At 55.2% G+C, this 17875-nt stretch overlaps 1 protein-coding gene across 4 annotated transcripts in view; it reads right to left on the bottom strand.

Annotated features, from left to right (window-relative positions):
- The window catches only part of MAD1L1 (mitotic arrest deficient 1 like 1), a 316809-nt gene that overhangs the window by 102891 nt on the left and 196043 nt on the right, over positions 1-17875 (bottom strand). For all 4 annotated transcript variants that reach the window (XM_047713391.1, XM_047713392.1, XM_047713393.1 and 1 more), the window contains one exon: positions 10037-10125. In XM_047713391.1, the coding sequence (XP_047569347.1) occupies positions 10037-10125 (89 nt within the window). The remainder of the gene's footprint in view (positions 1-10036; positions 10126-17875) is intronic.

Here is a 17875-nt window from a genome sequence, read left to right as displayed (position 1 = left end):
GACATATTGTAGAACTCCACTCATCAGACGTCACTGACAAACATGGAGAAGGTGTCCGTGGTTGCCACCGGGTCAGCGGTGTGGAGGTAGGGAGGGCACAAGGGGGATTCTGAGGTGATGAGATTACTTTGTTCTCTGACTGAGGGGGCGAATAAAATTCATAGAATGGCACCCCTCACGAAAAAAGGTAATTTTACTATATAAATATTTTTAAAAAGATTTTATTTATTTGTCAGAGTGACAGAGAAGGACAGAGAGAGAGCACAAGCAGGGGGAGTGAAAGAGGCAGAGGGAGAAGCAGACCCTCCGCTGAGGAAGGAGCCTGATGTGGGGCTTGATCCCAGGACCCCAAGATCATGACCTGGGTTGAAGGCAAATGCTTAACTGACTGAGCCACTCAGATGCCCCTGTAATAATGTTTAAAGTAAAATATAAAAAAGCTGGTAATGTTCTGTACTTTATCTGTACCTTAGTGTGATGGCAAACACATGTGTCCACATCTATCAAACATGTCTCTGGCACCAGGTGGGGTTGAAGGTAGGGAGTAATTTTATTGCTGACCTCCATTAAAGATTTTTATTTATTTATTTGACAGACAAAGATCAAGAGTAGGCAGAGAGGCAGGCACCCCACTGTGCAGAGAGCCCGATGGGGGGCTCAATCTCAGGACCCTGAGATCATGACCTGAGCCAAAGGCAGAGGCTTAACCTATAGAGCCACCCAGGCACCCCTGCTGACCTTCTTTAGAACTAAGGTGCACGGTGATAATAAAAGGAAAGTGGCTTGTATTTGGTCTCATTATGTTTTAACCTTCTCCAAAGAGAACGCACCATCTTAGACCTGTGTCCTGGGGTACAATGGCACAACCTAGCCACTGGTACTCTGCCAGGCATAGCTCCCTATTTTTCAGGGATGCATTTTTAGGGGATGTATTCTTTTGTAGGTTCACTAGCCTCAGTAGAACACTACTTCCTAAAACCCTCTTTGGACTGTTGGTAGAGTTCTATAGCCTAGAGTAGAGAAGGCACAGGTGCAGAGCCTGGCCCACGGAGAGGAATGAATCAACGCTAGTTGCTTTGACTGCAATGATTACCGCCACTACCAGAGCAAGGACCTGTCATCACTTGCCAAAGTACGACGCATCAGAATTCTAAACGCAGCCAGACTTCTGTGGTCCAAATACTGTCGGGCTTCTGAGACCTAGAAAATATACTTGCACGTCCGTCAGAACACGGACCACAGCGAACGCACAGAGATGTTTATAGCAGCTTGCTCTGAATGGCTGAAAACTGGAAACAAACTCCAGAAATGGATTAATTAACTATGTTTGGTTATTTTATCCATTAAGTTTATAAAGAGTCTGTAAAAACATGGGAAGAAACAGGGTTTGAATGCTGTCCTTCCCTGTTTATAAAACAGATGTGAATGGGAAGAATGCCATGACTCCAGGAGAGGTAGTGGTTCGTCTACAGACTGAAGTGCAATCTCCCTGAAAATCTCACTAAAACAAGAGTAAAGGCTTCGCTTTTTGTTTTTCCCTATACTTTGTACTCCCATGAGGACAAAGAAAACAAAGGAAGGGACAACATCAAAAGACCTTTAGAAGCCAGAAAGCAGATGGAGGAGTGGTAAATAACCCAAAAAGCTAAATCCGGGGCTGGCCATGGAAAAGCCAAGAAAATTCTACAGTCTCAGGAACAGGCACCACCAGTAGTCACTTCTGGAAACAGGGTGAGGGTAGGGCTCAAATTGGGAGACTGTGTGGAGGTGCCTTTTTTTTTTTTAAATTTTTAAACTACAATTTGTAGGAAATAATTACAGGAATTTGCAAAAAAATGTACAAGGAGGCTCATGTGCTCTTCACTTAGCCTCCCTCTGGGGCAACAACGTGAAGCAAATACAGTTCAATATCAAACCCAGGAAAGCGGACCCTGGGGCAGCCCCCAGAGGTTCCCACTTGCCGGCCCTCATGAAATCCCACCGTATGTGCAGATCTGTGTAACCACCACAGTTAAGATGCAGAACTGGGTCAACATACAAGACTGCTCACGCCATCCTCCTGGAGATACACCCCCCAAACCCTGACAACCTCCTCTGTTTTCTGGAACAGACCGCTTAAAACTGATGTTAATTACTCTTCAAGCTCAGAATTCTTGACGGACACCTGCTGGGCCTGGAAATATCTTTTGGGGAAGTGTTTTAGTTATGAACTCGGTTGGTTAATGCCTGCAAGACTATGCAGATGATCTATTTCATGTTGGTTGAGGCTTGGGAATCTGTGGATTTTGAGGAATTGGTCCATTGCTCCTAAGATAATGTGCTTGTCAGCCTAACACTGTCCACAGAACACCATCTCGTTCCTGGTACGGGTGACTGCCTTCTCTTTCCATGTGGGTCTGTTTTGCAAGGAGTTTATTAATTTTATTGCCCTTCTTCAAAGAATGTTTCGTTTCAGTAATTTTCTATTGTTTTTCTGCTTTCGATTTCATTATTGTTTGCTACGTATTCTTTCTTCGTTTCTGCTTGTTTGGGGCTGGAGGCTGGAATAGAAGTTTGGGAGCCACCCCCTTTGAGCGCTATCCACCGCCTTGGTGCTGACGGAGCCGTGTCGCAGCTAAAGACCACTCAGTTGTGCTTTCTCCTTCGAGACTTCCTTTTTCACACACAGGCTATTTGGAGATGTGCTGTCTAATGTGCAAGTGGGAAGAGATGGTCCCGCTGTTTTCCTGTTCCTTCTAGTGTGAGGTTGGTATGGTCAGAGAGCGTGCTCTGTAACGGATTCTTCCAAGTGTGTCTTCTGACCCCGGACACGGTCACTTACAGAATGCCTGGGTGCCTGTGAAAGGGGGGTTCCATGGAGCGTACCATAAACGCTCGCCAGACCCTGTGGTTGGTGGTGATGCTGAGCTCCTCCGTGAATTCACGCGGTCCCTTTCAGCGGTCCTGCCATCGGAGCTGAGCAGAGGTCTCGACCGCGCACGTGTATCATCTGTTCCTGCCATCAGTCCTACCACTTCTCACTTCACGTTCTAAAGTTCTGCTATTCGGCAGAAACACGCTTGGGATTGTTGTGCCTTCTTGCTACACTGGGCTTCGTGTGATGTCCCTTTGTGTCCACAGCAACCTTCTTTGCTCTCAAGTACATTTTATCTGATATTAGTTAATGCGGCCATGTGAGCGGTGCCCCATCTTCCGCCCTGCTGAGATGGCTGTGGCTGAAGGAAGCTTGGTCAACAGAATACGAGCGGTCCTATGTCTTCACCCACCCGCTAAGCTCCATCTTGTAACTGGTGTGCCTAGATCATTTCCATTAAAAGTAATCACCGATTTGCTTGTGCTTAAATCTGCCATGGTGTCATCTGTTCTCTGACTATGCCTCTGTTTCTCGTTTTCTGCCCTCCTTGGACGCATTCAGGGTTCCTCTGTATTTTACTGACAGTGCGGAGTACAGTGAATGGTACAGCTATCTCCGTGGTTGCCTCAGGCCCTCAAACGTACACCTGTGGCTCAGCCGACGGCGTGACAGGACACCACAGTCAGGAGTGGAAGCAGAGCTGCCCCCAGGGCCTGGCCCCCCATGTGCACGGAGCGCCACCGCCATGTGCCAGTCAGCGAGTCAGCGAACACAGGGGTGGAGGACAGCCCACGCCCCTGCCCTCCTCCCCTCCATTCACCTGTCCTCTTGTCCGGGACGCTCCCTTAGCCACTGGGCATGGGCGGGTCCTTTGCTCACACTCTGGGGATGTCTGGCTTCTCTGCTGCCCCCTGAAGCACACTGTCCCCAGCTGACAGCTGGTGTCCCTCAGAGCGTGAATGCCCCTGTGCGCTCCCTCAGCCTCCACAGCCCCCGAGGCCAGTGCTGCGCGGCTCCAAGTAGCGTCCCTGCATACTCCTAGGCTGCTTCTCTCAAGACTCCGTCTCTAATTTTCAGGTTAATTAGGATGTGCCATGTGAATTTCCGTGGTCGTACACGGTGTGCGGTTCGCCCAGCTTCTTAAATCCACACGTTTACGCCCTTCACCAAATTTGAGGCATTTTCAGGCATTGTTCAGATACTTTTCCAGCTCCAGTCTCTCTCTTGCTTCTGGGGCTCCAATTAATGCATGTTTATCTCCAAGGCCCCGATCCCAGCGGCTCTGCTCCCGTCTGTCAGCCTGTTTCCTACGTCTGTCTGACTGATGCCGTCTGTCCGTCTGCCTCTGAGGTCCTGACTCTTGGCCCCAGCCCACTCTGAGTCTGCCCGTGAACTCTGCATTTCTGCTTGCTGGATTTTCCAGGTCTACAAAAATTTCTGTTGGGCTCTTCTCCTTCTTTTTTTTTTTTTTTTTTTTACTAATTTCTCCTTGGGATGCCTGGGTGGCTCAGTCATTAAGTGTCTGCCTTCGGCTCAGGTCACGATCCCAGCATCCTGGGATCGAGCCCCGTGTTGGGCTCCTTGTTCAATGGGGAGCCTGCTTCTCCCCCGCCTGCCACTACCCCTGCTTGTGTTCCCTCTCTCACTGTCTCTCTGTCAAATAAACAAACTAATTTCTCCTTTTTTGTTGAGGTTTACCATTTTTTCCTTTGTTTAAATAAGATTCCTGTTTGTTGACGCGTTTTTATGATTGCTGCTCTACGATCCGTGTCAGATAACTCTAACACCCATGTCACTGCTCTGCTGCCCGCTGTCTTCTCTCGTTCACGTTACGACAGCCTGGGTACGATACGAGATTTTTTACCACATCCTGCAACCGAGTTCCCTGTGTCTGGCAGGCAGCTGTGGGTAGATGCAGTGCCTGGTCGAGGAGGCGGGCACACGTCCCACTACCCATGGGCCATGTTCATGCGATGCTGGCAGAGGTGGACACTGCACACAGTCGGGTGTAAGCCGGGCTCCCCATGGGGTCCCAGGGACCCTGGGGACAGGAAAGCAAGGGCCACCTCGTGGCTGCTACAGGGCAAAGTGCAGGCTTCCTGCTGGGCCTTCTGAGGCAGGGGCAGTGGGGAGGGGGGAGGAGGCCCCCACTGTCTTGCTCCAGCTCTCAGATGCAGGGAAATCCGGATAGTGGGCTGCAGGAGGCCAGCTCACCTCGTCCTGCTGACACATGCAGCACTGCCCGCTCTGGGGCCTGGACAAGAAGACGGGTCACCACTGGCCCGGCTGACATGGGCTGTGGGGACGGAGTGCCCCTGCTGGTTGTCATGGGTGGGTGTGGTCAGACAGGCTCTCCCTCCATCCCCCGATGAGTGTGTGTCTGTGGTTCCTCCAGGTCAGAGCCTCTGCAGCTCCCAGTCCAGGGGCTCAGGCAGAGGCGCAGGGAGCTCACCACCATCCTGCTCAAGTCCCAGGGTCCCACGTGGGCCACCTTCACTCCCCTTCCGGGTCTTGCCTGCCTGTGTGTCATGCTGGGTTTTGAGTCATAAGGTGAGGACGTGGGCAGGACAGGATGACTGACCAGAATGGGACTTAGAGATCCTCGGAAAAGCCAGCATCTCTGTTTCCCATCACCCTTTTCTCTCCCTGTCTTAGAAGAACACCAGACGTTTATTTTCTTGAGAGAGAAAACAGCAGGTCTCCGGGCCGAGGAATACCAGATAAAGTGCAAAGTCACCACGGTGACCAGGGGACTTCGGGAAGGTTTCCATAGTGATGCTGAGCTTCCCCGTCGTCCTGTCCCCTCAGTTCCCAGGCGATGGCAGCACCTACGCCTCGCAGACAGGATCTTCCCCAAAGACACGACCAGTCCCAAGGCCCCTCCAGGCCCTACCTGTCCCATGAGCAGATGGCTGGGCCCACCGCACTCTGGAGGTCGGAGTGAACCAGACTGAGAGAACAAGGTCTGGTTTACACCCACCACACTGACCTGAACACGGAAGCATCCAAGAAAGAACAGGCCGCCCAGAGAACGGAGAGCTACACAGCAGACACAGTGTGCTCACGAAGCCACAAGGCGTCTTATGTATAAAAGAATCCTCAAGGAACAGCCCAACAAGAAGAAATTTTAGGAAACATCACTGTAGAAATACAGTAAGAACAGGCTCATAAATCTCAGAGAATCTTACAGAAAGTAGAATAAAAAGATAGAAAATAAAACCAAAAATCTTTTTAAAACACAGCACTAATTCAGGAAGTTCAACCCCCAGATGATTGTAGTCTCAGAAAGAACTAGAAATACCGAAGAGAAAAAATAATGCAGAATAACCCACGAGAATCGGCAAGGACTGAGGGGGCAGGGCCACCAGAGGCCACTGAGTGCCCACAGAGCACATGAGCACAGGCCCGAGCGGGTATCCACAGCAGGTGGAAACAGGCTCCAAGGAGAAGACTCGGGCCCAGAGATGGCCATAGGCACACGCCTCCCCCTGTGCTGACCTGTGCGGCCAGCAGGCCCCACAGGTCAGTACAGAGAGGCCCTATCACTCTGCAGGTGGCACCCGGACCCTGGCCCACGGCCACCAGCTCTAGTCTGCAGAGCTGCAGGCTGGCAGAGGGGCCCAGGCCTGGTGGTCCAGCCACTGCTCACAGAGGTGCCTGCAGCCCAGGTGGTGGAATCCTGCTGACCCTGCTTCCCCTGTCCACCCTCCCAACGAAGCAGCCAGTCAGCAGGGAGCGTGAGGCCACAGGGGCTCCAGGAGGCTGTCCTAGTCTCCCTGGCTGATCCTGAGAAACCTGGTGCTGGCCCAGAAGCTCATGGCCTGTGAGCACCAGGCCTGGAGGGCTGCCTCACCCTGGCAGCACCACTGTTCCACTGGGACCACTCACCAAGGCCCATGGCCCCAGGTCTGTACGAGAAGGCGGCAGCAGCAGGTCTGAAACATGGGGAGGCTGGCTGTGCCCTCAAGGCCTGGGCTGTCCAGCAGTGCCCTCGCCTCTGAGATCAACCAACCTTTCTGGGAGCTCAGGGGGCAGGGCCCGTGTCCTCAGGATTATAGACTCGTGGGTGTACAGAAGACAGGGTGCTCGTCAAGGACTTGTTCAATACAAGGTTTTTTTTCTTAAAAAAAAAAAAAAAACAAATAAGGGGGGCCCCTGGGTGGCTCAGTGGGTTAAGCCTCTGCCTTTGGCTCGGGTCATGATCTCAAGGCCCTGGGATCAAGCCCCATATCAGGCTCTCTGCTCAGCAGGGAGCCTGCTTCCCCCTCTCTCTCTGCCTGCCTTTCTGCCTATTTGTGATCTCTCTGTCAAATAAATAAATACAATCTTTAAAAAACAAAAAAACAAAAACAAAAAAAAAACAAATAAGAGTCTATCACCTGGCCTTCTGGAAAGGGCGTGGGTGGGACCATGGGGCACATCCTTTTAGCCCCTGAAGTAGGGGTCCTGGGGTAGCGGAGAGGGCATGGAGCTGGGCCAAGAGCAGTGGGAGGGGCCAGCAGGTGTGAGAGCCACACGCGACCCTAGAGCGACTGAAGTCCACCTGGCCACTGAAGGCACAGACCACACTCTGGACTGCCAGTCTGCCATGTGACCACGGAGAGGGGAGCACCAGGATTTGTTCCTGGGAAAAGGTCCACGGGCTCCACCTGAATCTCTGTGCACATTCCCTAGTTTGCTGGTTCAAGAGCAACGTTCCGTGTGTGTGCACAACAACACGTGTGAACCGCAGGGTGGACGGCAGGGAGAACCGTGGGATGAACGGCGGGGTGAATGGTGAAGTGAGTGTCAGGGTGAACAGCAGGGTGAACCGTGGAGTGAACGGCAGGGTGAGCGGCGGGCTCCACCCACACTATAGCAGTGGAGGGGCTGGCAGGATCCCGGGAAAGGGACAGGGTCGGGGGCTCCCCATGGCTGTGCTCAGTGGACGCCAGAGCCTGCCTGGCAGGTGCTCTCGCCACAGGGCTGAGGGGGAGCGTACAATGTGCTGTCATGCATGGCCCCAGCCTTCCCTCAAGTGGCCAGATACTCAGGAGGGCAATGAGCATGTGTCCCGGCAAGTGGTCCACACAACTGCCGACCCAATTCCAATTAATTAGCCACAAAGGCTCGTCTCCCGTGGTTGCTTTCACCAAACGAGATGGTGGAAACAGGCAGCTTTGATTTTGATGTACAAGATATCACTGATGAAGCCTTTTATTTAGATCTTAAAAATAAATATAAATGAATACACCCAAAGTGTACCCGCCCATGCAAATGTTGAGCGCAGCTGGCCCTGGTCGGCCAACAGCTGACCAGGGTCTGGACAGCACCCCCGAATTCCTGGGGAGGGCGCGGTGGGAGGCGGGACCACTGTACCTGGCGGCTCAGGTCCCAAGCACCTGCTACATGGCCGGGGGTGAGGGCACTAAGGTAGAGTGGGGATGCTGTGTCTCATCCACGTTCCCACACTGTGGGGGGCTCCCAGGGCAGCCCCCAAGGCCCCTCAGATCAGTACCAAGCACACTGCCCTGGCCCAGCTCCTTGTGGGGCTCCTGTGGGGAAGCCCATCCACATCCCAGAACTTGGCTGTGCCCCAGGCCTGCCTGGAGCCCCTCTGCCACCCCTTCTCACCCACCTACTATCAGGACCCCCACAAACCCCGCCCTCTGACTGCAACAACTGTGCTCATCTGTGGGCTGGGTCTGCTCCGGGAAGTCAGGTGTAGGAGAGTGTTTTCTGCATCTCTGCACACCAAGGTTCCCACAGCAAGTACTCAGCTGATGCTCGGCTGGGAGACAGCTGTCCCCGGCCAAGCCCCTCTTCCAGGGCCCCACTCTGAGCAGCCAAGGGTGCTCTTACAGATGTGATAGCTCCTTGGTTCTCAAGGCTCTGTGGGTCCCACTGCTCCTGGGAATAAGGCCACAACTGCAGAGGGCCTCGCCTGGCCTGGCCCAGTCCCCAGCACCCTGCTGGTCCCTCTCCAGCACGGAGACCTTCCTCCCACGTACATCCTCACACGCTGCTGCCTCCGCCACTAATCCTAGGTCCCCAGCCCTGCCCAGCCCACCCCCGGAGCCTCCCAAGGCCAGCAGACTCCACGCACTCGGGTTCTCACAGCCCGTCTGCCATGCTTCGGCAGCCCAATGCTGCTGACCTGATTTGCTGGACATCCCCCCTCATCCCCCTTACATAGTAACATCCAGGAAGACAGACAAGAGGCGCTCTTGCTCGCCCTGCCCCGTCCTCACGCTCAGCCCACAGGACACCCACCGCACACGCTCACACCTGAACAAGCCCGGGAAGAACAAACTGGTGAGTGCAGGGCCACAGGGTCCCCAGAGATGGCTATTTATGAGGCCGAGGTCCTGACACGAGAGCGGCTCTGGGACAACGGGAGAAACCTGGAACCTAGAAGGGGACCATCGCCTGCACACACACTTTCCACGGGGATGTCCATGGCCGGCACTCGGTCTCGCACCTGGTTCTCTCAATCTACATAGGAGAGCTGTCCGCCCAGCACAGACTGGGCCATAGTCCCGGTGGGGGGCACAGGAGCCAGCTCATGCTCTGACCCCAGCCACATCCCCAAGCAGCAGGGTCCTCATCCACTCTGTCTCCCTAACCCAGAAGAAGCTCCCAAGGACAGGATGCCGGGCGCCCTGTGCTGGCCTGTGGCAGGCGCTCAGAGCACCCCAAGCCCAGGCGGCTTGGCCTGCACTTGCTTTGCACAGAGATTCTGTGGGAAGGCCGTCTACTTGCCCATCAGCCACTTTCCAGTGTCAAACCGAAACAGCAGGGCCAGCTTGGGGACCCAAGGGGAGCTGGGAGAAGCTCCTTCAGAGTGCTGTCTCAGTCTCCCTGAAAGCCTCCTCCTTCAGGACCTGCGACCACCCCCCTTCCCAGGAAGCGGGCCGTGCGCTCTGTGAGGATGGGGTCAGGAGGAACTAAGAAAGCCTCTGGGGGAGACAGCTGTGTCCTGAGCTGGCCGGACACACGGACGGAAGGTGGCCTGGCCGACGCTCTTCTGAAGCAGGGCTGTCCATGCCTGAACCCGGGCAACCCCCTACTGCCCCCACAGACGGCAGGACCCTGGACGGACCTCAGTGCCAGGGGTCAGAGCCGAGTCTCCGTGCGGAGGGCTCCAACTGCACGGAGTGTGATCCAGGAAGGCAGGCCCACAGGCCGTGGGTGCTGACGTACCGGAGTGAGCTGGCCTCCTCCCTGGACAGCGGGAAGCTCTGCTCAGCAGCGCTGGACTGGGACTGCAGCATCTTCACCTCCATCTCCAGCTACGAGAGAGCACAGGCAGGTCAGGAGGAGTGGCTGCTGCGGCCCACCCCATCCCCACGGGCCGCAAGAACCCAAGATCCTGCACCCGGCTTCTGGGAGAGGGGGTGACACCAGAGGCAGAGCCACTGGGGGCAGAGTTGCCATCGCCTGGGCTCTGCTGTGTCCCAGGGACCCTGGGCGGCCGGATCTCACAGCCTGTAGCTCTCAGCACCTACCGCCGGGGCAGCAACAGACATACACCCGTTCTGGGCCATGCGGATGAGAAACATCAGAACGGGGGAAAGGGGTCACAAGAGCTGGAAAGAACACAGTCTGAGTTTACCAGTGCTTTGATCTGCTCTAATAGTCATGGTCTTTTATTTATTTGCTGCTTTGAATTCCCTTGCAGAATGACAGTGACGCACAGGTCGCCGGGAAGGGAACGGGGATTTGAACTAACTAGGAGTGCCGGGGGACTGGGACTGCAAAGAGGCTGAAGAAGGAGCAGAGAGGGGGTTCCTGCCTGGTGGCCCAGATTCACGGACAGGGGCAGTGGCAGGGGCCTTCACAGAAGCAAGCCTGTGAACTGCATACAGCCCCCAGCACTCCTGCTCCCCAAAAAGCATGCCCCCTTCCCCAAACCCCCTCCTTGCTGGAGATGCTCGCGATGCCCAGGGCTATTTCTCAGGGCCCTGTCTGGCAGATGTGGCTCTGCATCCATTGATCTGGCCAGGGTCAGTCTGTCTGACCGCTGTACGTCCAGCTCTCAGACCAGGAGAGATTCTCGGTAACCACCATGCAGCCAGAGAGGAAATCGCGTAACCAGGATGGTCTGCTCTGGCCCAGACGTGGGGTTCGAGGCTCCTCTGTGGGAATGTGAGCGTCCCCGAGTTGACAGCGGAAGGCCGGAGAGGTGCCTTTGTCTTTTCATAGGGCTTTCCCGGAAGCTGCAGCCCTACGGCTGGCGGGCACACCACCAAGAATACAGGCGTGCCAGCCTTTGCCACTCCTCATCACACCAGACCCAGTCAAGGGGGCAGATGTCCCCCAAGGGACTCTGACAAGCCAGTACTCATTAGAAATGACCTCAGTCAGTGCAAAAAGCAGCTCAGGGGCGAGCTGACAGGTGTCTCAAGCTCCAAGCCCCACAAACGCCTGGACAACGATAACGACAGTCCAGTGAGCACGGATGAGGGCAATGGACAGGGTTGGGTCACAGGGCAGACTCAAGACTTCCCACATCACTGGGGGTGGCCTGCACACAGCTCCCAGGAAGCCCCTCCCTGCAGTGGCCTGTCCTGATGCCCCAAGGCTACTCGACCCCACCCCCCACAACTCTGCACGCCAAGGGACAGGTGACTTCAGGAAGAGACCTCCTCCCACGCCCACCCAAAGGTACAGGCCGGGAATGACGTGGCCAGTCCGGGTCTGTGGACCCGTCTCACTACCCTCTGGGCTGCACGACTGAAAACTCTGCCCTTTCCCCAGAGCGGCCGAGAGCTTCCCAGCCTGCACCAGCAAGTGGACGACGCCGCTGTCCTGAGCCAGGAGCCAGCAGGGTCTGTGGGAAGGGTGCGGACAGATCAGTGTGGCCCAGGGCTGGGGGACCAGAGAGCGTCTACATTATCTGCCTAACTGGGCCTGAATGAGCAGCCTTCTTCTCAATAATGTCCTTTCTGGATTGTTCCTGGAAAGGTCCTCCTGCAGCAGCTTATTGAGGAGTTCCTAGGCCCAAGGCTTCCAGTCTGCATGAAGCCCTGTTACCAGTCATCTAGGTCCCAGGTGGGACCACCACACATGTGGGTGACCACAATCCTGCTGGTTGTGGAGACCCAGCATGAGCAGTAGTGGCCTCCACGAAGTCCCCAGAGGAAAGGAGACAGAGTCCCCACACACACCCACCAGTGCCCACTGGCTGAGGTCCCCCTGCACAGACAGGCACAAAGAGACCATGCCGTGGCCCCACAACACGCAACAAGGCCTGCTCACCTTCCCGGAGAAGTGGTGCCAACCATGTCCGGAGCCCCTGCTGCCCTCCCATTCCCACACACCTCCCCGCGCTGGCCAGGCTCCTCACTCCTTTCTGATGCCGTACAGATGCTTATGCAGGGGCTAGTGGCCCAGGATAACTCTCCCAGGTGGACAAGGAAACAGCGGAGTGCAGCTGGGCTGGGCTGTCTCTATCTCTCGAGCGGAGGAGGCTGCACATCCCACAGCGGCCAGTGCCTGCGCAGCAGACAGGTGGTCTCTCTGTGGGAATGTCCCGGTCCCAGCCCCGGTCTGCCGCCCCACCTTCCATGCAGCCTCGGGACCCGAGGTTCAAAGGTGGGACACAACAGGTACACAGCCCAGAGGCCTCTGCAAAGCTCCGTGGTCACCCTGTCACTAGCTGCAGCCCCGCGGAGCCGTCCGGCCATGCGGCTCCAGGAACAGCATGTGCTCCTGCCAGCAAGCAAGACCCGGTACTTCCCCCTCATTTCTCTCTTTATTCACTGTTAGAAAAATGCTAAGACAGCCTCACCTTGTCTTGTACTCTGGCTTTCTCACCTAATCTATTTGGGAGAGATTTCCAAACCGGTGTGGAGCGCGCCTCCCGGTTCATGTCTGTGGCCCCACAGAACCCCGCCGTGCGGGCCTCCAGTCTCTCGCTGACCCGTCTCCACGGACAGAGGTTTCAGCTGCTTCCCACCCAACAGCATGGAATCCATGCCGCAGCATGTGGCTCTTGGATGCGCTGGTCCCCTCGCAGGGTTCCTCCTGTGGCCGACCTACCGGCCCCGACGTCCCTGTACGAGGATGCTGAGGAGCGACGGCCACCCGCCGACGTCTGACTCCACACTGTCAGCGAGTTCCGCATCTGCCTCTCATGTCCTCTTCCTCTGCCCTTCTATCCACAACAATTCCAGGGTACTTTCTCTCTCCCGTCCCAGCCCTCCCCTCAACCATCTCAACAAAACAAAAAACCAACCTTTGTAGGAAACACTGGGGTTGTGGTAAATGCACAGACCGGGAAGTCAGCGCATGAGGGGGTGCCGTCAGCCCCACGCACCCCACACCGGGAGCGGGCCTGGGGCTTGTGGGTGCCCTGCGGTGCTGCTGTTGTACGTGGTGCATCTTCTTACCTAGCTCATGTCCGGATGTGCGGGTCTGAGAAGCCCAGCGGGGTAACCCTGTCCCCAGCCTCACGACCGTGGGCTGCTGCGGCCGTCTCAGTGGGCAAGTCCGGCACATGGTCACGTCCGAGGCGCGAGCAGCAGCCTCCCTCTGCCAGCCCGAGTCTGCTCCTGGGCGCCTGGAGCCCTGGGCAATCCTGTGCCTGTCTGCGGCAGCCCTGGAGCGGAAGCCCGTATCTTCCTCCACAGCATGTCAGTTCGAGGTTGAAATAGACACACTCTATCATGTCGAGAAATTATCCATATGTTCTCATTTTATTAAGACGAATGTTGGGTTTAAATTCCTTTACGGCAAATATTTGCCCTAAAACAAAAGCTGGCAGCCCAGCGCGGGGATGGGGGGAATTGTGGGGCCCGCCCTGGGCCTGCTGGCTCCCTGCCTGACCTGTGGGCCCAGCGCTCAGGGTGGCGTCCACAGCCTAGGCCCCCGCGGACATGACGGCCACGCAGCACAGCTGTCGCTCACCTCTCAAGAGCCTCTCTCATCATGCTCGGTCAGCACGCGTGGCATACACGGGGTCTGTGCTCTGTCGGCCCCACAGAATCTACCCCAAACCGCCTCAACCCGAGGCGACTGTTCTCTGTTACCTCTTGCTGGGGGAGGGCAGGAGCAGCCAATGTGCAGACTGTGTATTCAGTCTCCTTAACGTTTCAGTCATGTCCAGAGTGAGTACTGCTGTGGTACTTCCGTCTATTCTTTTTAGACTGACTTCCATGTTTGCTCTGTCTCCGCCACCCTCGAGGTGCAGCTCAAACATGGTCCAGTGCAGGAGCCACGGCCGGCTCTGTGGCCATGTGGGCCCACACCTGCAGGGCACCTCCGAGCAGGACCAGGGGGCCGGGCACCAGGAGGACTCCCACACACCCTCCCTGCCAGAAACTGATTATCCTCAGTCCTCATGTGTGTGGGGGGTATGTCTGCTCATTTTTCACTGGGACTGTGAATGATTCATGCATTTAACTAACTTTATTTTGGGGCACAAGCACTTGGATTTATTATTTCCACTATTTTTCACTTTCTTATTAACTTCTGCTTTGATCTTCACGAATTCCTACTTTTCGCTTTACTAGGGCTTATTTTGTTTTCCTTTCCTGAGTTCTTGATCGGAGTCTTTAATCTATCTCTATTCATGCTTTCCTGCTCAATAATATAAATATTTAATCCGTGATTTTTCTTCTCAAGCCTGCTCTGCTTCCCACAGGCTCTGAAACGTGTTTTCTGGATTCTGTGCACTTCCGACCCAAGAAATGCTGAAGACAGAGGCTTGGGTTCTGTTTCATTTTTGTTTTGTTTTGTTCATAATCTCAAATTCATCATGTCGTGAGCAGGTGCGTGTCTGCATTAGTTCTGCCTGTTTGAGCTCAGGAAGGTTTTCCTATCGTCAATATACAGTGAATTCTGGCGAATGTTTTCCATGAGTGGTTTATAAACAGCATTCTTTAGTTTTGGCGCTGAGGGCTTTATCTAAAACAGACTGTTCCTTCCATCACTACTCTTGGTCCATTCGAAATACCAGGTGTCACAAAGTCAAACTCTCCTGCTGATGTCCTCGAGGACTTCCCCGAATCTCTCCCCATTTCTGCTCTTTCTGAACGTCGATGATGTATCATGATCTTGTTTACTTTTTTGTGTGGAATGAGTCTGTATCTCTCTGTTCTAGTGGTTGCTTTTGTAACTCTTCCTTTGACATAATACCTACACTCTTCTGCTTTTGACAGTCCCTGTTCGCCTCCTGCAATGGAAGTGTGACCCTTCTCACTGCTCACTTTCAACAGTTAAAAGTGCTCTCGCTACACAACATTAACTTCAAATGCTTTAACCTTCAGCTACCACGGTGGGAACACTGCCACTACCATGACCACTCCAGTCTGCTCCCTCCCAGAGAATTTCCATGAAACCCATGAACTCCGCATTTACAGAACCCACAGCAACTGCCTGGCCCTATTTCCTGACCCCCCCATGCTGGTTTCAGTCTTCCAGGCCTGTGCGGTCAGCTGTGGCCGCCGCTCCTTGTAGATACACACCCCGGCCCTCAGGCCCCCCAGCTGCAGCTAAGCCTCTGCTCCGGCCCCACGGACACTCCCAGATTCCTGGCAAAATGTTCACAGTTTTCACCTGCTCAAGGTCGGGTTGTTAATTTTTTCTGTGAAATTCTTTTTTCTGTTATTGCTTTTCTACAAAACATTTGGGTTTTACAAAACTGTGTGATGTTGCCTTTATTACTCATTGGTGAAGGAGATTTTCATTCAATCCAGCTTTGTGCAAAAGGGCCACACTGCAGAAAGGACAGGGTGCCTTCTCTTCTTCCAAATCTGACCAGGTGGCTCTGAGTCCCATGCACCCTCCCAACTTCTCTCTGCAAGAGGGGAAGCCACAAGCTCTCATCTCCACCTCCCGCTGCGGCCGTGCCCTGGCAGCGGAGCTGGTCCATGGGGCTGCTCCTTCCAGCAGTGTTCTCTCTGAGCAGCTTCACTGCAGGGCTCCATCCCCCACGCACCGGCACCGCCTCCGCTGCCAGCCAGCTCCCTCCCATTAGGGGCTTGGGCTTTAGCTGAAGTTCTGTTTGGCCCAAATTTAGGTTTGCCGTTTTTGGCTTTTACTCTTCTTGGTACTTTTGGACAATTTCCAGGAAAGGAGGAAGAACTGCTGACTTATGCCACAGTGTTCAAGGCCAAACAGGCCCTTTTAACTTGTAAGCTTGACTCCTAACTAATAGGCTTTCCACTTCACCCTCTCCCACCCTGCCGGGGCCCGACACTACAGGCCTCTGAGGGCTATAGGCCACATGTGCTGAGGCCCATGAGGAACTGCCTCAGCCCTGGGAAAGCCTGCTCTGCCCCAGCTCCCCATCCCGGGACGGTGGCCGGCACACAAGACACATGGTATCTGTCTGCTGGTCAGTCCCCTGCCACCATCCACACCTACCTCAAAGGCTACCTTCCCCACCAGTCCTCCCGAGAGGGGAGTGCCAGCCCCCATGTGCTACTGAGCCGTTCGCTTCCAGTGTGTGACTCTCCTTTCCCACCAGCCTGGGAACCCCTGAAGGTGGACACACTGCTGTCACCTCTTTACCCGATTCCCAGCTCAGCCGGGGTGCAGGAGGCAGGCCAGGCCCACGGGCAGGGGCCCAGGGCACACGGCTGACCAGTACACGCCCAGGCCTGGTGCATCCCTTGCATGCGTGGTCCAGAGCAGGGCAGCCGTGGGAACGTGGACGGGCCAGGCCCCGCCAGGACAGCACAGGGGAGGGGGTGGATCCCAGGTAAAGATGCAAGGAAGCACGCCATCCAGGAGGGAGAGAGACCTGGAACTTCTTTACCCACCAGACACCCAATTTCAGAAACTACTTAAACGCATCAGCATTTAAAAGGAAGGAAACCAGTTGGGTTTGAAAGGGGCTGTGGGAGGAGAGATGTGAGCAGTGCTACTGCAGGTGCCTGGGAACAGCCTCTCTCCCGGGCCCCTCTTCTGGGGGGTTCACACTACACTGTGCGGGAGCCCCTGGGCTTGTTCACATACAGGCTGAACCTCAATGTTCTCATCTGTAAAGTGGGGACAGAACCTCCTATTCCTAAAGTCTGAGCAGGAAGCGAGAAGACCGAGAGGAAAGCGCCCATTCTAGGGCCCAGCACATGCTAGAGCCAGAGCCCCATCCCCATGGTGCCGCACAGCCACTCCTCTGAAGGGCGCCCAGCGCCCACCGGCAGCACCTCCCTCCTCCACCCTCAGGCCCAGCCCTGGCTCGCTCGGAGGCACAGGAGAAGCCACGCTGCTAGGAGTTGGCACTAGAAGAAGTGAAAATTGGAAATGCATTAATATTGCCGTCTGCAACTACCTATTTCATACTTGACTGAGAAAAATCTGTATTTGGAGTTGGTTTAGAGAAAAAAAGAACACAGGACTAATTGGATTGCATCTTCTGAGAGACTTGCTAAGTGACAAAACCACGAGGGCTGCTCTGCGAGGCATCCCAGGACCACGGCCAGCTCCCAGGTCTGCTCCGAAGGGGGTCCCTCAGAGGGGCTGTCTGTAGACACGTGGACCGAGGCAGCATGCGTGATAAGGCCCAGCTCAACAAGCCAGGCACAGCCTGGATGAGGTCCTGGGCTCACAACGGCCCGAGGGAGCCCCTTCGCAAAGCTCCCTGCTTCATCTCCACATGTGTGTCCCAGAGAGACACTGCTCTGCCTTTCCAACCTCTGAAGTTAATACGCAAATTTATATTCCTTTCTTGGGCTCACTCTCCAAATTAACAGGCATAATTACCAGCAGCGCCAGCTCCAAACGACTCTAACGCCTAGGGAACCCGGCTACTGGCAGACTGTGCTCACAAACGGGGGTGCCCCTGGGGAAGTCAGATGTGCCAGCCCCGCCCACGGCCCCCCTGGAGGCTGCTGCTTCTCGCTGCCTAGCCAAGCACGCTGAGGCCAAGGAGGTCAACCTTCCTCCAAAGCCAAGGCGGGCTGACACCCCCTGCAACTTCCGTGTCAAACCCGGAACCTAACACGCATGGGGACTGGGGAGGCAGCCCTGCAGAGGGTCAGGTGCCAGTCGCCCTGGGCCTGGCCAAAGGACCCTCCACCCCCAGCCTCCCTG

Source organism: Lutra lutra, chromosome 18, assembly GCF_902655055.1.
Source record: "Lutra lutra chromosome 18, mLutLut1.2, whole genome shotgun sequence".
Classification (NCBI taxonomy): domain Eukaryota; kingdom Metazoa; phylum Chordata; class Mammalia; order Carnivora; family Mustelidae; genus Lutra; species Lutra lutra.
This window is presented reverse-complemented; position numbering and strand designations above follow the sequence as displayed.